General features: G+C 36.4%; 1 protein-coding gene across 2 annotated transcripts in view; it reads left to right on the forward strand.

Moving 5' to 3' along the window:
- camk2d1 (calcium/calmodulin-dependent protein kinase (CaM kinase) II delta 1) overlaps nucleotides 1-23338 on the forward strand; it is a 97484-nt gene that overhangs the window by 48607 nt on the left and 25539 nt on the right. For both annotated transcript variants that reach the window (XM_033983494.2, XM_033983495.2), the window contains exons 3-9: nucleotides 2466-2525; nucleotides 5960-6014; nucleotides 8469-8534; nucleotides 12134-12206; nucleotides 18383-18485; nucleotides 19169-19252; nucleotides 22284-22378. In XM_033983494.2, the coding sequence (XP_033839385.1) occupies nucleotides 2466-2525; nucleotides 5960-6014; nucleotides 8469-8534; nucleotides 12134-12206; nucleotides 18383-18485; nucleotides 19169-19252; nucleotides 22284-22378 (536 nt within the window). The remainder of the gene's footprint in view (nucleotides 1-2465; nucleotides 2526-5959; nucleotides 6015-8468; nucleotides 8535-12133; nucleotides 12207-18382; nucleotides 18486-19168; nucleotides 19253-22283; nucleotides 22379-23338) is intronic.

Below are 23338 nucleotides of genomic sequence, written 5' to 3' on the forward strand. Positions count from 1 at the left end.
TTATCATCGAAGTTCCTAGTTTGTGAACTGTGTTCACAAATGATGGCAATAAAAGGATTCTGATTTTGAAAAAAAAAATAATGACAACAAAAAACTACTATTATCATAAACAACATAAAAAAACAATGATGACAAACAACAAAAACTACTATTATCATAAACAACAACAAAATATAAAAAACAATAACAGTGACAAACAACTATAAATGTTGTAAACATAAAACAAACCAGCACTGATGTCAAAAAACAACAACCATGACATCCAACTACAAAAAACAGATGAGTACAAATCAATTTATTAATCAAAAAAATAACACTGTTTTGATGTTAACACTATTCTTGTGGTCCATGTGCCTGCTCTGTTGCTTTGTTTGTGGGCCCATTGGATGAGGGGCAGATCTCTGGAGAGCAGGGCACAGGAGGATGCTCAAAATCCAGTTATGTCACCGATTAGCACTGAGCTGCACCGCTAGTAGACTTCTTGTAACAGCACAGCTCATTGGTCTGGTCAGACCCACGCCCCTGTAAACTCTGTGCCTATTGGAGGGCAGTAGTCACATCTGGGCTGAGAGCAGTTGGATTAGGACTGACACAGTGTAGCTGGATGGAGATTACACAGTTGAACATTTGTTTGGTCTGAGAGCCAAGTCTCTGCTCCTCACTGAGGTTTGATTTGGTAAACAATAAACTTACTAACTTCATATATGACGCAATATGTTTTTATGTCAGTTTTCTTTAGGAATTTAGAGAAATTTACAAGAGTTACATGGAGCTCATAAACATTTTCAATCGGTACAGTAGAGCCGAGATGTGAAGGCAAAATTATCCACTAAATGTAAAAAAAAAAAAAAAAAAAAAAATGAGGAATTGATAGAGGTGGACAGATTGTTATCAAAATATCAATAATAGTGTGAACGATGTTTTGAAGATATGCTAGTTTTGATTTCATATATATATATATATATATATATATATATATATATATATATATATATATATATATATATACACACACACACACTGTTCAAACTGAGCTACATTCGAGTAAATTGTCCATCTGTTTTCTGTGGCTTATCCGGGGCCAGGTCGCAGGGGCGCAGCAGTCTAGGCAGGGACACACAGACTTCTGAGTGTATTGTCTATAATAAAAAAAAAACTACTTTCAAAACTGTAATAAGAGATCTTTCTGTACTTATGTAGCTAATTCTAGTCATTTCGTGTTTATCTATTGTACCTAGACCAGACAGGATGTGCTTCTGTTGGACTGGGATAATATTGTCAGATCATAATTTTCTTATTTCACCTCAATGACCCATACATTTGAACAATAGTGTGAATTAATAACCATTCACTACATTAATTCAACCTCCTCCAGCCACCACATTTGAATAGCAAATCATGTGAAGAGCAGGAAGCTGCACTGACACTACTCTACAGCTCTGTGCACCTGACTGTCACTGAATAGCCATCTTTATATTAGAAGAGTCACTGCTGCATGGATTTGTCTTTATATAGGCTACGTTAATGTTCTAGAATTGGATTATGTCAACATATCTGATGAAGGACAAGGGCCTATATATGGGAGATTCACTGTTTTTGAAAGAAATTACCAAAAACAAAATTCACAAATGTTGAATTTTATCATTGTGTTAAGGACAAACCTGTCTTATTAATCATATTGCCTTTTAACTGATAAAAGTCACATATTTTGGGTTGAATAATGGCCCACTTTCTGAAACTAGTGGGAAAATTTTGTTTATTTTGGTTTACAGAGAAGACGTAGAACACAAAAAGGATTCTTGTGATTTTTTTGCCATGTTATAATGCTGTTACTTCCTCAAAAACATACCCAGGATTGTGTTTTGTTTCATTGACACATTTAAGAAATCCTTTATTATTGCTCTGTCTACATCTCCAAAGATCAAAAGTCTCTGTTCCACCTTCTGATGTCATGTAGTTGTAGTTTTCATGTTAACAGCTGCTTTTTTTACCTTTAGCTCAGTTGAAATGGACAATTCCAGGACTAAAATCATCCAAAGGATTCTAGTGAAGGTGTATGGTGTTTAAAATAATGGTGGAGCACGTTCTGTATTATCACATGACATCACAAGGTGGAATATCATGTTATCTGTTTGAGAGAAGAACACAGCCTAAATATGCTGGAGTTGTGTGTTAAACATGTATGAATGAAACAAAACAAAACTCCAGGTATGTTTTTGAGGGGGAAACAACATTATAAAATAGATCAGAAAATAGCGTATTATGCGATCTTTAACCATAAACTAGGTCAACAAATCTGCAATCTGATAGTTAAGAACAGATCATTTCATCATATAATTCTGACCTGTCCTCTTGTTCAATTTTAAACGGGAATATAGGATGTTGTGAGGTCATGTGACTACATTCTATAGAAACATGTTTTTTCAACATTTCAGATTTGACAGTTGTCCTTTTTGTTTCTACAGATCACCAGAAACTGGAAAGGGAGGCCCGGATTTGTCGTCTGCTCAAACATCATAATATTGGTAAGACATTATCATTCTAAGCTTAAGGGCATGAAAACAAAATGGCATCCCAAACCAAGGTGACTTCTGGGAGCAGGCTGACATAGTTTCACACTGACCTGCTTACACATACAGTTGAGTTGGTAATAAGTAGAGCATACATGATTTTTGGTCTCAGTTGACAACAGTGATGCATATATAAGCAAAAATACTGAGTTTGGGGGGAATTACCTTGGATCATAAAATGAGTTTTTGCAAAGAAATCTTATTTGTGAATCTGTTGAAATGTAATATGAATATTTCAGGAACAAGCTTATAATAATCAGGAGAATTTCCAGAATAAGTATCCACTCACCAATAATGTTGTCAAGATAGATTTCAAATTATGCGGTCTTGTGCACATTTTGATATAGAACAAGACAAGTCTATAACTATTCATTCAGTATAGGCTCTATTGTTATCTATTATCTATTTTTTATCCTCTCTATTTTTTTCAGTATTCATACCTGATCAAATGAGTATCCAGTTTCAGTACTACTGTTGGTATCAATTAGTATCTGGGTATTAAACTTTTGACAACTCGGAGTATCACAAATATTCAGATGAGTTTATAAGAGCTTTTCAAAACTTTCAAAGACCCGAATAGAGTTTTGTCATCATTGTAAAACTAACAACAATTAGCATGCTAATCGCGTACTTCATCATACTTGGAAAGTAAAATACTTTATAATTAGATGCAGACCATACTCCACTGACTTATTGTAAGAGCTGCTTATACAGTATATTTCTACTGGGATAAGATAAATTTTGCTGAAATTCATGGGGAAAAAAATGTGTACAGGGCCTTTAAAGGAGTGATGGAGAAACAGCCCTCAGATCCGATTCCCCACTCTTGCCTGAGCCTTATTGCACCAGTTGTTGCTAACTACATCCACACCTTCACTGTCATTCTAGTGGATTTCTCATCTGAGCCATAGACTTGTTATGGCTATCCCCTATCCAGAGCTTCAGATGTGATAGCTCCATACCTGCTAACTGTCCTTTTGAGACCCATCTGTCTTCTGCTTCCCTGATGCATCCGAACGCTCTCATTAGGATTCCGTGCATGCACCCGGAGCACTGGGAAAACCAGGATTCTCCGAGTTCACCACTCTGATGGATCTAAAGTGTCAATCAGGATACAAGCTATAACCTGCGTCACAGAAGTCCACTGGGAGACAGTTTAACCACTTTATCTGGTATCATCTTGCATACATTACAATTGAAGTGGGAATATAACTAGTACATTTACATAGCCTTGGAGCCACATCACACCAACTACAATACATTATTCATTTTCTTTGTAGTTATTTTTATATTACAGTGCCTTTCTATTATCTATCCCGCTATTTTATTTTATTTACTTATTTTTTTAAATACATTTTAATATAGGTTGCATAATATTGAACATTTCCAAATCTTCTATAAAACAAAATGCATCAGGAAATTGAGATATTGCATCATACAATTCTGCCATTAGTTATTGCCAGATTAGTGAAAGAAGAATGAAAGCAATAGATGTTGCACAGATTTGGATTTTACCACTCAGACTGCCAGAAAAGGATGTACATAAACATTAAAGCTAGCAAAAAAAGCCTTCAAGCATGTTATAACATTGTTCCCTCAAAAAAATCATGCCTGAAGAGGTTTTAGATGTCATCCATGCATATTTCAGTAATTTAGTGATCTCTCCTGGGCCCTATTCTAACCCTTCTTACGGCTAGCTGTAAGATTTGTCCAATGCTCCACCCACATGTCTACGTCATTCATAAGCCCACACTACAATTCACCATAAGTATACAAAAACGTGATGTAAAACTGCCCACTACAGCTTTATAAACCTGATGCGATGTGCAATAGTTTAATTGGTATAACGCACGCCAGTTAAAATGTGATAGCAATGTGAAGGGGGGTGTTGGTAATTATCAGTCCGTAGAAGTAAAATACGAAAAAAAAAATAAGAAAAAAAATCAATAACTTCATTCCAGTTATTATTGACACAATAGATTTTTTCAGTCAGGTATGAGAAAATCTTTACCTGTCAATCAAGATAAGCCCTGCTCCTCAGTAACTAGCCTTCCACCATCGCTAACCATTGTGCTGTCAGCATTACCTTTAGCCCAGGGTGTCACTTTAACCCTCTCTGTCACTCCTCACACTGCTGTAACATGTCCATTAGTTTCTGAAGCTAATGAGCATGGAAGCGAAGGTTAGTGGTGAGCAGAGGTCAGAGCTCACCAAGTGAAACCAACCGACATTCATGCTAATTTAGAGGACAGCCATGGCTAAAAATAGCAGAGTATAGTATAGTATATGGCATATTCAAATAAAGATAAATACTAAAAATGAATGAATAATATAAACATTTTTATTACAGTATGGCATCATTGACTTTTTTTTCAATCCAAACGTATAGGCCCAATTTGATCTCTGGCGAGATAAAAGGTTTCAGATTTCTATGGGAGGTTCAGAGTTTAACAAAATCCAAATGTTAAACCTTAAAATTCTTTGTAAAGCATCAGGTCTGCAAATTTGCCATATTAATCTTGTGGTGCCTTTGTGCAATTGTTGTTTTCAGATTCTACAATGTGATGACGTCATACACCCAGATGATTGACACAAGCCACTTTTTTAGAAATATCTATAAGAAAAATTCACAAATATTGAACCTGATCATTTCTATTAGTGACTAAATCTTAGAGCTTGCTAGGTTACAGCAAAAAGCCACATTTTTAAAAATACTCACTTGAGCTGCCCCTCATCTGTATTAAATTGTATTGTAATCTATAGAATGGTGTGATGTCATCTGAAACCCAGCAATTGCAATCACTTTTTGAAACTATTGTTGTTAATTAAAAATATTAGCTTGTTTGTGCTGACAGAAAGGGCGTGGACCTTTACGCCATGTCATAACAGAGATATTAACCATAAACCAGGTCAAAACATCTTGCAAATTCCACAATAGAATTCTGACCTACTCCACTGTAAACTTTGGGTCATGTAGAATTTTGTGATGTCAATTGAACCTTTCTTTCTTTCTTTATTTATTTATTCTTTATGTGTCAGGGACCATGTACAAATTAATTAATCTTACAAAAGAAAAATAATTTGTACTATATTTTTGCTACTGCTATTTTCCATCTGCAGTTCCTGCGCAGGTCAACACACATTAAAATACACATTTCTTTACAATTACATTATAAGACCAACAGTTCACCATTAACATTAGCAGTAAAATACAATAAATGTCCCCAATTCCAATACATTATTTCCCACCTGTATGTTATATAGTCTACAGACATGGGTGAAGATAGGCCGTGTTCTATTATGCACTCAACCTAAATGACTTATTGATGCTTCTCAGTATATGCCACTGTTATTCTTCTATGACATATGTCCCATTGTTGTGTCCCTAGTGCGTCTCCATGACAGCATATCAGAGGAGGGCTTCCACTACCTGGTGTTTGACCTGTAAGTAACCTCACCCAGCTCGGGACGTCCCACCACACCACACATACTGTACAAGACCACATGTTCAGAGGAGGCTTGTCATGCACTACGGCCTTCACTGAGGCATCATGGGAAATGTGAAAACCTCTGTCAACTCCCATCACACGATTCTGTCACAACTGTCTAAATAAATCTTCTTATGAGAACATGAGAGAACAGACAGTCCTGTTCTATGTTAAATGCTATGCAGTACAAAAATATATTGCCATACTACAGTAATGGCTTTTCCAATAATTTGATCATTTTAATTTACCATTTTAATCTCAACGTCTAAACTCAAATGTTATAAGCAGTTTGTGTGCATCTTTAATGACTAGTACTGTCATAATTATCCTTCACTAAAATCATCTGGATGATTTCAGTCCCGGAATTACCATTTTCTACTGAACAAATGGTAAAAGGTAACTGTTAACTTGAAAACTACCACTACATGACATCACAAGGTAGAACAGAGCATTCTGAGCTTTGAAGATGTCGACAGACTAAAGGGTTACTCAAACATATGTGAATGAAACAAAACACAACTCCGGGTATGTTTTTGAGGAGGTAACAACATTATAGCTTGGCTTAAAGCTCACAAGAATCAATTTTGTGTAATACAGGACCAGATCATTATTTTTTTTATTATGTAGTTATCATTAATCCACAACAGTCAAACCAAACTGCTGTATGAGAAAATCATAATCATTTTGGAAGGAAATAATATTTTTTCCCAAAGAAATATCGTTACAACATTATTGTCATTGGCAAACTTGAGAGTTTTTCTACCAAAAACAGCTTGCATCATCTCACCAGGGGTCATTATGAATCTCTTGACTAAAACATGACATCTTGCTTGTAATCTCATTCATTTTACTTCCACGACATAATTTCTTGTTTATGACTGAACATTGCATCTGCCTGACACTGGCTCATTGTTCTTCTCATTTTGATGTGCTTGATCCAAGCCTCCTCCAGAACTCAGCTCCTGTCTGTCTCTGTCTGAGGCGACGCTTACTCGCAGATGGCTCACTGTCTTCATCATCTCACGTCTGCCTCCACCGCCAAAACCAGCTAATCACCCCAAAATGTTCCTCTGTATCTAATCAGTATTCATAACTCATACTTGAAGTTCAACATTTTTATTTGTAGTAAAAAAAGGAAATTATTCTCCCAGTGAATTGCAGTGCCCTGCGAAAGAATTACATGTTCTGAGTTTGAACAAAGCACCTCCCTTTTTTTTGACGATGACTCATATCTACCCGAATAATCAGTGAGCTCCGAACATTATGCTTATTTATCTTTCTGTGGGTTTTATAGTGGTAAATTCTGTTAACACTACAATCTCCAAATGGCACTATTCAATCAGCATATTTTAAAACGTTTTCTTTCATGGGAAAACAGAATTTGAATTGATATCACCGTTTCCTTTTTTTTTGTATTTCAGGAGGATTGATGATGCTAAATGCTGATAATGAAAGTGAATGAATAACAAATCGTTTCCCATAAAAAGTAACCTATATTAATACAGCTAACATTGTACAGCTACTGCAACTGATACTACTATTGTAAAGAAGAATTTTTTTAGGTATAGCACTACCTCCGAGCTGAAATGAACTCCAGGTTAAGGGGTAAATGCTTGAAAGCAATGTTAATTTAACCAAACTGGACAGTTGTTCTAAGAATTTAGTCATGACTAAATCAGTCCACCAATTATTTTCTAATTGTTTTCTTCTTAAGATGTCACTACTTAGAAGTATAGAAATATTAAAATATTTGTACTTTGACAACTTATTTTGCCAGACACATGCGTGTATGATACAATAGTTCAAACATTGAAATGTAAAGGTGCACCACTCTCATCTGCTTGTCTCCATGGAGATGTCATTTTTTCCTGGAATGTTCTACAGTAAGGCATTAAAGTCTCCATCTCCAGAAACTAATCCACCTCCATGAACACAAACAAGTGGAACCATCAAGCCAAGTTACAGGTGAAATCTGTGGAGAGGCGTTCACTGTAAGAATGCCTGGTGTTTTTGTGCAATAAAACTATCTGTATTAGAATAAATGCAAGAGTGATATGTCTAGTGCCATAGTGTGGAATATTTCCAGGCAGAGCAATAACATCTTCATGGAGACACAAATTAAGTTACATATAGTGTTTCTTTAAATTCAATCTTACACTTTTCCTGCTGTTAAAACACACCTTACTACACATTCCCATAATGAATTTAAACAGCATTCTATTAATTCTATACATGTCTAACTGTGTATTACTCATGCCGTCCTCCCACTTGAGTACCCGTCGTAGTTTGGTGATGCGTTACTCACTGCTGACACTAGGAGTGCTCTACCATCTGTTCACTGTTGTCACTTTTTCATCTGTGCACACTGCGTACTACATCCTCATATTGTTTTTATTTATTTATTTCCCAGAGTGACAGGCGGGGAGCTCTTTGAGGACATCGTTGCCAGAGAATACTACAGTGAAACGGATGCCAGGTTGGTGGAATATCCTACATTTAAACTTAATTTCCCTTGAGGCACATTAAAGACATACATAATCAAAGTACCGTAAATTTCGGACTACAGAGCGCACCTGATTAAAAGCCGCACCAGCTAAATTTGAAGAGAAAATCAATTTTGTACATATATAAGCCGCACCTGAATAAAAGCCGCAGGTTTTCATATTGTAACATGAGATATTTACACAGAAAGACGGTGCACTGACACGCTTTTTTTTAACTTTGCCTGAAAATTGGAACCAACACGACATCAACACGGGATGAACACATCTGCAGGTTTAGAAAATAAAACTGCACCAAAACGGAAAATCTGCTTTTATTTCCTCTGAAAACTTTTGTCGTCTTTTACATTGACCAAGTTGGATTCATTGATGTCGAGCTTACGTGCAGTGGCTCTATTTCAGGAGTCGGCAACCCGCGGCTCCGGAGCCGTATGCGCCTCTTTCAGCCTCATACTGCGGCTCTGCGTGGCTGAAGTGTATTTTATTTGTGTTAGCTCTTTTTTGTTGTAGTTTAAATTGGAAGATTATGATGATGAATAAAATTATATTTTCTTATTTTTCGTTGCTCAAAATAAGCGTCACACTCGCGGAACAATGTTCAAAACAAACACCGCTCACGTCTCACAGACACAGACACAGCTCACAGTCCTGCGTAAAGAGCCCTGATTTTCAGACGCTGTGCGCACAGGGGTCAGGAGCAACTTTGGCCCGTCCCTAATGACACACTAATAAGCTCGTCCGTAGATGTATCATGAAAATCCTGCTGGAAATCGCCACAGAAATCTATTTGATGTAGTAGCAAGTATATTATCTGCTCTTGTCTCCGCGGTGACGTATCACGTATAACACATCAGACACGACGCACAAAAGTAGAGCCACAAGCGAGTGAAAATGAGCCAAAACAAAAGTCTTTGGAGAGCTTTTAACAAAGGGGAAAAGGACAACTGAGGAGCCAGAAGAGGAGACTACACCTCCAAGAAAAAGAAAGATAAATTTAACAGACAATGCCCACTTAAAATCTGGGTTTGTCGCTGCAGGTGACTCACGCGCACAGTCCGCTCTACGTAACATACGGGAAAAGCAAATAAGGCAATGAAACCTTCAAAACTGCTTTGGCACATGGAGAATAAGCACCTGGGATTAAACAATACGCCTTTAGAGTTTTTGAAAGAAACTGCGGAGCAGAGTAGACATAATCACATAGTCAGCGCAGGGCTCCCTCTGATGCAGCGGTTTGGTGAGTTGTATTTTTTTAATGCACTTAAGTTGTTTTTGCCATATTTATCTGCCACGTGTAGAAGGCTTGTCCGTGAAAATAAAACCCAGGGGCCGTTATCCAGTAAAAAAATCCATAAATAAGCCGCACTGCTGTACAAGCCGCAGGGTTCAAAGCGTGGAAAAAAAGTAGCGGCTTATAATCCGAAATTTACGGTATATAATTTTTGGCTCAGAAAGTCTCACTAATTGCACATTTCTATATATAACCCACAAAATTATGCATCCTGATTTGGATATAGATGTTGTTGTATCCTTGATTTGCTTCCAGTTTTTTCTAAATAGCTTTTGATGCTAGATCAGTTTCTGCAGCAATCATTAAAACCAAGAAGCTACTTGGTTTGAAAAGAACAGCTTGTCATAACCAACATGTAGCATGTAGTATCAATTATTTACTGTGTTTTGACATAATATTTACTATAAGAATTGTTAATTCAAATGAGGATTTCTAGGCTTTTGTTTTGCCGTGGATTTTCATTTAATAATTTTTACTTTATCTGTCTTGCTGTTCTGGCCAATCACAGATATTTGCCAATTTCGCAATCAATATTTTAAAATTGATTGCAAGGGCCAAAAGTTGAAGTAGTGTTGTCTTTAAGTTTACAAATACCTTTTTCCCTTGTGTAAAAATTATAACAAAATTAATTTTTATAACATATACTGCACGTTGAAAGTCCAATATATATTAAATTAATTTAATAAACATTCCCTATCCCTTATCTCTATTTTTCTGAGCTATCTAGAATGAAATACACTTTATATAACCAAAATATCATCTTACTGAATACATATATAAAAGTAAACTTATCATTTATTTTGAATTGTTTATTGATTCATACTAATTTTAAAATGCCAAGAGGTATAATATATTTGTTTTTGCTTTGGCCTTTCCAGAAAATACAACTAAAAGTGATTTTTTAGAATCATATTTTGTATTTGTAACAATATTTGGGGCGGCTTACCGGTGACGGATTTGTTATCATTTAGCAGCACCAGACAGGCTAGACAGCTGCCTATAGGCCTTTTGTAATTATTACAATTACGATTCATTGCTTTTTTTTCTCATTCGCCATTCATACTCGGTGGTGGTAAGCTCCTTGGCTGCTAATCCCACCAATCCCTCACCCAAATCAACATTCATACCCAGACAAAGTAAGCGAAGTGTCTTGCTTGAGGACCCAATGGCAGCATGCAGTAGTGGAAGCCAAACTAACAACTTAATGGTAATCAGATAGCCACACTAGAGACACTGTCAGCTCATATCATAAAACGTTCTTATACAACTTAGACAACATCAATAAGTTATTGACTCGAATAGCGGAGTTACTTTAATAAATCAATAAATATTACTTTGTACGGTTCTTTGCGAGATTACACTATACATTTCTTCTTTTTTTAACGTCAGTTTTTATAGATGACATACTTAATATTCTAATTTTGCAAGGCTCCAAAACAACAGTTATTTTCACTGAACTTCTGCTTAAACATTGACTATTTGAGATTAGTTGTTCTTGCTCTAGTTTCCTGTCATCATTTGACATCTTCTTATTCCTCTCCTTCCCCTCTGTAATCTGCCCTTTCCTCTGCCAGCACTGTATTCAGCAGATTCTAAGTGTAAAATCATTGTCACTATCACAGCATAGTGCACAGAGAGCTTAAGGTTAGTGAGTGAGTGAAAACACAGACCTGCCTTTAATGTTCTTCCTAATACTCCTAACTTCTTGCTGTGTCTGCTTATGTCTGTCACCATAATAACATTAGATATATTTATTAATCTGCATGTTATCCAGCTGTTTTCAACATTATAAAAATGGTTTTATAAGAGTTTTATATTATAGATAATGTAGCTAGTTTTTAGCTAAACTAGTACGATCATTCAAGCGAAAACATTTGCCAATATAATATAGTTGAAGCCCTGTCATGGTGCACAAAGCAGGCAGAGATTGATGAGGACCACGTGGAAATAATTGCATGAGACTATCCCAGACAGTTGTTTCTGTGTCGTGGTGTAATATCAGATCGACAAATAGGACTAAGTTGGCGGGGTTAACAATTCAAATGTTTCTAATTCATATTTCAAAATTGGTTACAAGTCAGAAATTGTCAAATAATTGTTAATATCAAGTATGTAAACATTTGCTAGACTTGCTAGTCGAAACAACTCAATTCAAGATGACAGTTCTCTAGGCATGTATTGTTTGCAGTGTGGGTTTGGAACCAGCACATAAAAGTTTGGATTGGTCATTGTTCCTATGAGTCAACCTGTTTAACCTGTACTCCGCCTGGTGTTTCTTTGCAGCCATTGCATCCAGCAGATTCTAGAGGCTGTGCTCCACTGTCACCAGATGGGTGTGGTCCATCGGGATCTCAAGGTCAGTGTCCACTGCTCTCTTACTCCTCACACGATGCTCCATGATCCAAGATCCACCATTTCATGTACTTTTTAAAGAGCAAAGGCTCATAATCTATGTTGTCCTCTCCACTTTTTACTAAAACACTGCAATCTACAGCGAGTTTTCATGGTACTTGATATATAGTAAAAGTCTACAGTAGTATTTTTAATAGTCTATTGTCTAATGATGATCGACATAGCACTATGTCACCTGCTTGTCTTCACAGATGTGTTATCTCTTTGAATCTTCACAGTATGACATTAAACCTAAATATATTGCAGTCATTTAATTACATGTGTTTTTTATTGCTCAAAGATGCATTGAAAAACATCTTACTTTGAATCAGGTCACCTCTCCACAGATATGATATCACCATCTTGTCTTCATGTAAATGAATAACTTTAATGCCATACTTTGGACCGTTACAGACAAAGCAATAACATCACCATGGAGACAAGCATTTGGCAGACCGTCCTCCAGGAGAGTTGCATCATTGTGTTGTTATGATACTAAAATTTCAAACTTGATTTTGATATCGTCGAATAGACTTGATAGTCAATATCAAATACCACAATCAATTTTAAAAGTTTTCTGTAGATAATAGAATTAAATAATAGTACTTTGTATTATATGACCTTATCTGTGCAATCCCTCAGTTGTCTAGGTAGGTTCCATAGTGGTTCATGGACATATACTAGCCTACCTTTAATACTGCTGGCCTTATACTTTTACTGATATAGCTCAAGATCATTCTAAAGCTATTCAGGAGAGGTTCATTTCTATCCTGTAAATGTGACTTTTTTATTATCGATACTTCAAATCAGTGTCTAGTTTCGATACTAGTCATAATATCAGATTGTCTTACTTTTACGTCCCTGTTACATAGTGCACCTTTAAATCCTTAGACTGTAATATTTTGTTTCTGTCCTTATACCAAATAGAAACTATGATAAAGACTGTTAAAAGAGTTGAAAGTGCTGATGGTCAGTTGCTTTCGTGTAGATCTTGTTTTGTTCCTGGAGGATCTTCTTCAGGGAGTTTGTCTTGTACAGTTTGTCTGATATGACTCTGATTTGCCAATCAAATGAGTCGTGTGTGTTGGAGGCGTGCGCCATATTAAGCTGCTGTTTTTGCATTCGCTGATGGGCCCTGTGCTCAGATTGGCTGTTGCTTGGCAGCTGTCCACGGCTCAGTGCGGGAACACAAAGACAAAACAAATGGAAGGCAAACAAATAAGGCACGGGGCCGTAACAGCAACAGCAGCCCCACTCTCAGACTCTCTGTGGTTTCTATCCCAAACCCTGGCCTTGGCTTTGTAATGTCACTCCCACACTACGGTTAAGCTGCTCATGTCAGTGTGCGGTCTAGACACCTCGCTCTACTTCCACTGTCCCTGTGCTAAATCAATGGCATACATGTGTAGTGATGTGCGGAAGAGGGTAAAGAAAGGTATATTGATGCACAGACATGTCAAATGGAAGCAATTGGAGATCGGGTTGTCAGAAGTATCAAAAAACAGATACTAATCGATACTAAAACTAGTATCGAAACTAGATTCTCATTTGAACAAGTATTGAAACTAAAAAAGTTACATAGACAAAACAGAAATGAACTCTGAATCACTTCAGAATGATCTTGAGGTGTATCAGAATAAGTATAAGACCACATAGACTAGTATACTCTCATAGACCACTACGGAAACCTACCTGGACGGAGGGATTACACAGATACAAATCTGCATGGTAAAATATAAATGTGGAAAGTGATTCTGTATGATTTTTGTGTGTGTGTGTGTTTACAATTTCCTTAGCCATAGTTCCAAAAAGCAGTGTTACTAAGTTTGGAAATATGCAAATTGTACCGGTAATTATTATTAATTAATTAAGAGATGGGCAATATATAGAATTATTGATGTGATGATTGTGAATAATTGATTATATTGATGTTGTTTTGAATAATAGGCCAAATTTGAATATTGAGTATATTGTTCATAATAAAAATTCCACAAAAAGAGACGATAAAATGTTCAAATGAAACAATATATGTAGCAATCTTTGAAACAAGGCTGTACAGTGATATTTCTGCACTTTTTTGAGTAACTTTAAGCTGCGCTGTAGCACAAAATCAAGATACTCATTTTTGACATCTTTCGTCCAATCTCAAACCATACTTAAAAATTGTAAAATGTTACCCTGACAGAAACATCAACTAAAAGTATTATTTATTTTCCATTTAGCTAATCAGCAAAATCATTTCAGCAAGTCATTTTCTATAATTTATCACATTGTACTAGATAGGCCGGTATTTTTGTCCTACTACAATAAGATCTGTGCTGTAGAAGTTTGAATAAGTGACTTTTGTGGCGAATTATTGGTTCATTCTTTTATTTGTTGCAGCTCATACCTTTTAATCATACTGTCTATTTTTAAATGGCTCAGTAGTTTCAATATTATCATTTATCGCAATATCTCTCTGTAGCAATATATAGTGCTTCAAAATTTGGTATCACGACAGGCCTAGCACTAGCACAATCCAGATGTCCAGTGTTGTTGTGTTGTATTTATTAGCTGTCATGCTGTGTCTCTAAGTGACTTTGCAATAGACAAAGAAGTGTAGTCCCTGTGGTGCAGCAGCTTGTCAAAAATCCCCCGGTGCGTTCAAGAACCCTTGGGAATACTGTTTAACGTCTGTGTTTATCAGCAGGTGGAGCCGGTACACTCACTCTTATGTGTACTCAACCAATGCAGCACAACTTTCACAACTGTCTTTTTATTATACTACTTTGTCCACTTCACAACTTTGTTTCAACTTTGGTGATTGGTTGACACTCCATTAATATAATCTGATGATGTGCAAAAAGCTAGCAATGCTCAAATGATTGTATCACATGGGCTGTATCAAATTCTTTTGTAATTAAATAAAATTTGTCTTACTCCAGTACAGCTGTTTTGTAAAAGCAGCTCTAAGGGTCAAAATGAGAACGCTGTGTGCTGTCTGCATCTTATTATAAAGTGTCTGTAAACCAGGAAGTGCCCTGTTAGTATGGCAAGGCAAGTTTATTTGTATAGCTCAAGTCATACACAAAGTAATTCAAAGTGCAGGATAAAAACCTTTCAGCCATATGCACAGCTAAACAGAACCGTTTTGAGCCTGGATTTAAACATTGTCAAAGTAGAGGCCTGTCTCACATCTTCAGGAAGACTTTTCCAGGTTTTAGCTGCATAAAACTGAAACGCGGATTCCCCATGTTTAGTCCTGACTTTGACCACCAGAAGGGACGTCCCTGAGGTCCTCAGAGTGCGAGATGGTTCATATGGTACTAACATGTCGGAGATGTACTTTGGTGCTAGGCCATGGAGAGACTTGTACACAAGCAGAGCTGCTTTAAAGTCCATTAGTGTGTTCTCTAAGCCACAGGAAGCCAGTGGTAGCATGCTTGTCAGTATTACTGTGACAGCAAAAACTCTGCTCTGGCCTCTGAAAGTTGTAAAAAGCGCTTATAAATTCATCCAGTAAAGAATTAGGATGCTAGGAATGCATTAGGTAAGTGAACATTTGTCCACTGCAAACTGTTTAAAATAAAGTAGCTCTATTTTTTAAGTAGAAGTTTAAAAAAAAGCAGGTACTATGTCTTTTAGCAATTCTGCCTTGGTGTACTTCTGAACTTTTAGAACAGTGGCTAAGTGGTTTGAATTCCTGCCTCATAGCAAGTAGGTCTGAGGTTCAAATCCCAGACTAAGTTTGGTCTTTCTAGGTGGAGTTTGCATCCTCTCCCTGTGTCTGAGTCCTCACTTCTTGTATGACCTGGAAGGATGAAACTAAAAATACTGAGTGAATCGTAATCAACTTTGTGTCATTACATTTAAAAACAAAGGCAATATTTTTTAAGCTCAATTGAGACTACTTTAAATCTAACTACTGCCAAATTGTACAGTAGTAGTCTGCATTCAAAGCCTGCGCTGCTCGAGTAATTTTATCTACTTTATGGCTTTCTGTATTGGACCCAATCCAATTACAGCTATTACCGGACAGTGTGCATAGACCATCCATCTTGGTGTCTGTCGCACCAAGCCCTATGAACTGTGTGTGGCTATGGGAAGACCCAAGGCAGCGTTCTGATTGGTTGACAAGCCAAGATGTTTTGTACTTCTATTCATGTGCACTACTTTGAATGCTTGACTGTATTTGCATATGTATAGTAGTAACAAAAGGTGAGTAGGAGGAATGGTTGTATATAGAAGTAAGAAAAGAGTAAAGTGTTAAAGAAAGTTGAAATTATAGCATATAAAGAAATAACAGACTTTCTTAGGCTTTTGAGCCTGTTCATATTACAATGTGCCATAATGAAAAACATATGTAAAGTTGTATTTTGCTTAATTCAAGTTTAACGAATCTTGCATATTGAGGAAAAATACATGGCAACGTAATTAAAAGCTGCTCTATGTAACCTTTCTGATCAAAGGCCTGCCACCTGCTTGTGTCCATGGAGATGTTGCTTTGCCAGGTGTGTTGGTATTAAACTTACTTATCTACATACATACCAGGTGAAGCAACCAGGTCAAGTTACAGGTCAGGTTTGGAGGTGTGGAGAGGTGACACCGCTCAGCTTAAGAATGCATGTTTGTCAAGGTAGTTTTATCAATAAAAACACCTACACCTGAATAAATGCAAGGTAGATAATTTAGTGTACTTTGGAATTCAATTTGTCAATGTCATAAAAAGGGATTTTCTGATAACAATACTTTGGCAACCCAACATAAATGTACTATATCACACCTTAAAATGACTGACAAAAGTGCAGAAATATCACTTTATAGCCTTGTTTCAAATTACTACTTATTTCCATTCAAAATATTATCAATAAATCTATATATTGCCCATTTTGTATAATTACTGGTATAATTTGCTTATCTGTAAACTTAGGGACACTGTCTGGGAATTGTGTTGGTGTAAAATTATGATTCTGATTTAGTAAGTGAGGTGCTGTGGTGACAGACGGGAGCATGGCTCATAGGCACAGCGGCAGAACAATATCTGAGCATCTTTGCCAAATCAGCCGAGGGTTTTCTCACAGTCTGGAAGTACAGCTCTGCAAACTCCCTCAGGAATGAGAGGACTTGCACCATCTGTGTTGCTCTTTCACAAGTCTTTCACAAAATGAAAAAATAAATAAAACATCCCTGTAAGTTTGTGCCTCTCCCTGGGAAGTTGATGTTACAAATTCAAATAATCATTCATGAACATTTGCTCTTCTGAATGATTAATTAAAATGACATTTTACATCAAAGGTTATAAATGCTACAAACATCACAATATGAAGTCAACTTTTCCTAAGACTTTTTTCAGGGTAACTAAGCAGTCATCTAATACCTGAGTTTGTGAATTGTTATTTATACATATACATATGGTGGATAAGTGCACTCGAGTTTAGCTTACAAAAAATTCTGTTTGGTGTCATTTTTTTGGTCTTTGGTTCCCTACAGATGGTATGAAGTGACTGCTATCGACCCTGTCACAATGTGGGGCTGTGTAGTAAGACGTGTGCCAGCTCATGTGCACAGCTGTTTCCATCTTCGAGCTGCAGTGTTTAACACAACAAAGAGGCACACACTGTCCAAGTGCTTCACAATTCGTGATATCCTGACAAGTTTTATACTTTAAGATGCACTATGTAACTTTTCTGTTAGGTGGGCCATCACTTGCTTGTCTTCAATGTTATGAAATGTGATTGATTTGTCATAACATGGCATTAATCATATCTTACATTTATTCAGTTAACATACATTCATATTGTGAGTGGGGTTTCGTCTCCAGAGAGCTCCACAGATCTGACCTGTAACTTGACCTGGTGACATCACTATATTGTTGAATATTCTAGGTAAAGCAATAACGTCCATGTCGACAAGCAGGTGGTAGACCCCCTGCAGAAAAAGTTATATAGTGCACCTTTAACACAATTATAATTTGAACTGTGTGAACTCCAGATTACCTCAGAGTAGTAGTTGGTTAAGGCTGAAATCCACAATTATGATGACCTAAATTATACTTTAAACATTTTTGGTGAATAGAATTAAACTCCCTTGGTTTAATTTTACAAGTGAACACAGAAATCAAAATTGAAATTGCAACTAACTTGTTATGTTTTTCATAACCAGCCTGAGAATCTCCTCCTGGCCAGTAAATTGAAGGGAGCAGCGGTCAAACTGGCAGATTTCGGCTTGGCCATAGAAGTACAGGGAGACCAGCAGGCATGGTTTGGTGAGTCCAGTTATCAGCTACAGTTCCCCCCTAATAGACCATACATGCATTTAAATTGATTACTATTTTTTGTCATCACTATGTGAAATGAAGACAATGTCCTCAAAGATAACTCACCCAGTATTGAGCGAGTACTTGGTTATAATACACATGTCTGCTGCTTATGCAAAAATATTTGGAAAAGGGTCATTACAAGTTATTGACCCTGTTCCAAATATTTTTGCATAATGAGTTTAAGTTCCCTAGGTCAGTCTTACGGAGAGTTGTGGTAATTATTAATGCTATAGGTCATCCTGCTTTTACCCTGTTATTTTTACACACTTTTAAAAGAAAGAAGTTAAGATACAGTTAAAATGTCAGAAATACAGAATATTTATCTGTTTAGATTTATTTTGATAGGCACAATTTCAAAAATGAAGATTAACTAAGTATATACTTTTTTTCCCTTCATATCATTATTACAAAATGTAAGTGGTATGAGAAACCTGTACAAAAAATAGCATTTAATCCTGATTAAATCTGATGGACATCACTTGAAATGAGAATAAAAATCAAAACCAGTCAGTCAAAAAAAATCCACAACTTCTCACTTCATAAATGAAAATGAGCCAAAACTTCTCAAAAAGACAATTTTTGCACCGTAAGATGTTTGGTTCTTTAGTGATATGTTTTTTGTGTTGTAGGCTTTGCAGGCACACCGGGATACTTGTCTCCAGAGGTGTTGAGGAAGGATCCATACGGAAAGCCTGTGGACATGTGGGCCTGTGGTAAGACATGCATGCAGGAGGAGGGGGGTATTTTTAGAGGCACAGATGTCACTGGCTTTGTTTACATGCTCAAAATCTGATTTCTGGACCTTTAAGATGATTTAAATTGCATGCAAAATGCTGAAATCTGATGTGAGTTTAATTATAGCTCTCATAATAATCAGATCTTGACTGTTCATGTAACTGCAGTCACTTTTGGGTCAGTCATTGGCCAGACAGAATCAAAGAATAGACATCAGAGAGCCCTCACCTTCACATAGTACCAGCAGCAGTGTCTACATACAGTACAAATGAATGAAAAGTTATAGTGGGATGTGTATGAGTAAAGACATTGGATGCATGGGAAAATCTTTTGTCCATTTGTCCATAGGCCTAAGTATAAATGAAGAAGCAATATCTAGACACCTGGCTAATCCTAACGCAATGCAGGGTTTCGGGTTTGTGTGTTTAGTTAGAAATAGTGCAACTTCTGCCACAGGATTTTTAAAAGTGGTATCTACTAACTATAAATATTCCTTGCATTGCTAATAGTTTGAAAAATAAAAGCACAGAAATACTCCACTCTCCAGTATAGCGACCCTAGTATGAGACCACTGTCATCCTGCCATTATGTAGTGAGAAGCTCCTCTGTGTAATTATATATATGCTATGATTCAGTCGGAATGAAGTGCTCGCCAGTAGTACTGTCAAATTACCATAGTGCATGTTCTGTGTATCAGATCTAATTCTACATTTCAACAAAACACATTTATTCCATTTGAAGCATATTTGAGGGTGATTCTATTATTTAAATCACATATTTTCGATCATGTGGATCATTTTGGAATGTGAAAGTTGTGTCATGATTTCATACTTACTCAGACTAGTGTTGTCACAATAGTAAAATATCCTATATTTTATTAGAAGTCCCCTGCCTATATTTTGGCAGGGGTCTTCTAATAAAAACTTGGTTTGGAACAGATTTCAAACTTTGGAGGAATAAGCTTCCTGTTCATGTAACATTAATAATATTGGAAGGCTGCTGAATTTGTTTTAATACAAAAAAATCTATTCAATCTAATACTAAGACTGATCAATCACAATTTTTTTTTTTTGTTATATCACCCATATCATGGAAGAAGTACTCAATTTTGTTACTTACAAAAGTACAGATACTGGAGGAAAAAAAAAAAACAAACCCAAGTAAAAGTATTACAGTGCCCGTTTAAAAATGTACTTAAAGAGTAAAAGTATTTCGCACAAATTAAAATTTTAAAACAGAAATTGAATTGATACATTTTTATTGGTAAATTTGTGTTTACTCAAACTACGAATAATAAACCCATCAGCCTTTTCAGCAGGTCTCAGACAATAATAAAAAGCATTTTTACTTTTCAGTCCTGTTCAAAAATGTAGTGGAGTAGAAAATATAGGTACCTTCTCTCAAATGTGCTAAAGTAAAACATACCCACTTAAGTACAAATTTGAAGTATCTGTACTTTACTTAAGTACAGTACGTTACTACTTTTACTTTACCACCACTCTCCATAACTAATGCTATACAGATGACTATGGGTTGGATTCATTTACTATATAGTCATCAAAAATGTACAGTGTACCGTAATTTTTAACTATGAATAATAGTCTTGTTTAATTTCATCATATTATCATATTCTGCCCAAATTACTATCTTGGGTTGATACATTTTTTTGGATATAGACATTTTTGTAAATTTTAGTGAATAGTGAATTTCATATACTCTAAAACTCCAAATCCTTGTATCTAGTTCCACATGGTGCCAGTATCCCCAGTGCATTTTTGTTGGTGTGGTCTTAAACACTTGGGCTGCTGAATTAATCAGAGCTGATGCACATTCTCCTCGCTTCTAATGGAGAGGGCCACCTGGGTCTGTCCACATGCACGCTCACATGCACACAGACGCACACATACACGCACACACATATGACCTGTTTGTGCTAGGCTAGTGTACGTTAGCCTGGATACACAGAGGGAGCTAGCTTTTGTGTGTGCCATCTTTCATCTTTGCCAGGCAGCTGATCAAACGCAGCAATCAGAACAGAGCGCATCTACACTGTCAAGCATGGGATTTTTCAGTTTAAACTATGAATCCCTATATATAATCTAAAAAAGTAGCAATACAAATGTAAGTATCAGGTTTTTATTAAAGTGTAATGTGTAAAGTATGAAGGTATTGTGAATTATTGGACCTTTGTTCTCTAATCAAAAACATGCCTGAAGAAGTTTTATGTCATCCATGCATGTTTGAGTATTTTAGTAATCTCTCCCAGGCACTAATCGAACCCTCTTTACGGTTTAGCAGTCCGATTCTGTCCAAAGCTCTGCTCACAAGCCTGTGTCACCCATGCTCCCGTACGACAACTTTTCATAATTTACAAAAGCAGGATACAAAACAATACGCTACAACTTCACAAACCTGATGTGATGTGCAGCAGGTTCATTAGAAAAAAGCACGCCGATTGCGCTCTGAAGGGGGAGTGACTTATCACAGGAGCACAAGGAGAGCATCAAAAATGAAAATGGAACATGTTAATATGTAACATACCATTTTCAAAACAATACATCTAATTATGTAATGTGTTAGCAATTAATATCACTTATTTAATGTTAGGTATACCTTTATTTTGTACCTCATTCATCTAATTATTTGGTGCCATAGTTTGTTGTCCGCCACATAAGTTAAGTGGTTAAATTCCCAAATCTTTTAGAGCTGTTTTTGAGCAGTTTGCATGTTCCCCCTGATTGTTTTTTTCCAAGTATGCTGGTATCCTCTATCCATCCAAAACATGCACGCTAGCCCAATCCTCTCAGTACTGACTCCTGACCAAGATCCTGGCTCTAGAAATATGTTTCCAGGGACAATAAATTCCACTAATACAGACACAAAATACTGATTGAACAGGATTAGAACTGGATTGATTATATTGTTTAAAACAGGCACTAGGGTAGTCTGCCTAATATTGTGGCAAGTGATTGCATTGGTCAACCTATTCATATGTATTTGTGTTTGTAGGTGTGATCCTGTACATCCTGTTAGTGGGGTACCCTCCTTTCTGGGACGAGGACCAACACAAGCTCTATCAGCAGATTAAAGCAGGAGCCTATGACGTGAGTGCTACAATGTTACATGTGTCTAGTTAAAACAGTATTATTAGGTCATCTTCTAGATCAGTTTTTTTCTAATTTTGTGAGTCACGTGACACTTCTTTGCCTAAATAATTCCACAGCACACTACTCCCTAAAATATGACCAAACCGCAGAATTTAGAACAAAAAATACTTGTATTATTTCTGGTTCTTTCTGTTTGGCAATGATAATGATAAAGAAGTTGCTCACAACACTCCAAAATTCGAAATTATTAAATTAAGTGCATGTGTGATTTAACTGAGACTGGACTCCAAGGCGCACCTGGCAATGCCTCAAGGTATACTAATGTTCCCCTGCACATGGGTTGAAACTCAGTTCTCAAAACATTTCAGTGATCATCCATCCACCTTCTTCATCTAGACTTTTACAAAAATAAACCTTTACGTAGAAACTATTATATATGTTTGGGGACCAAGTTCATATATCTGAAGAAGTTTTCACTGGGCTAAAACCAGTAGCTGCTTAAATCAGTGTTGGTTAGCTGTGTAGTGGAGGAGTAAATAAAATAAATGGTAGATCTAATGACTTTAAGGTTCAGCCTTCACCTTTCAGGCCTTTTTGCATGTTAAATATTACTGTTTATGAAATAATGTATACCTATGACCAGAACTAATCCATCAAACAATATGCTAGATGACGTAAACACCAATGAAACAAAACTCACTTCCATTTATGTTTATACAGTGTACAGCATAGTCTATTTTGCGTATTGTATGACCTGTATTGTCGAATATTGACTAATTGAGCACCATGCAGTTACAAACATCTGTCAAATCTGTAGAAATTTGCTTATACCCTTGACGACTCATTAACTTAAAGTGCATATGACACATTTTCATAGTTTTCTAATTATTTGGTTTGCTGGGGGAAATATTTATCATAGTTTTACATCTGTGGAAAAAGTTGAGAACAAAAGTACAA

This window comes from Periophthalmus magnuspinnatus, chromosome 18 (genome assembly GCF_009829125.3).
Source record: "Periophthalmus magnuspinnatus isolate fPerMag1 chromosome 18, fPerMag1.2.pri, whole genome shotgun sequence".
Taxonomy (NCBI): domain Eukaryota; kingdom Metazoa; phylum Chordata; class Actinopteri; order Gobiiformes; family Gobiidae; genus Periophthalmus; species Periophthalmus magnuspinnatus.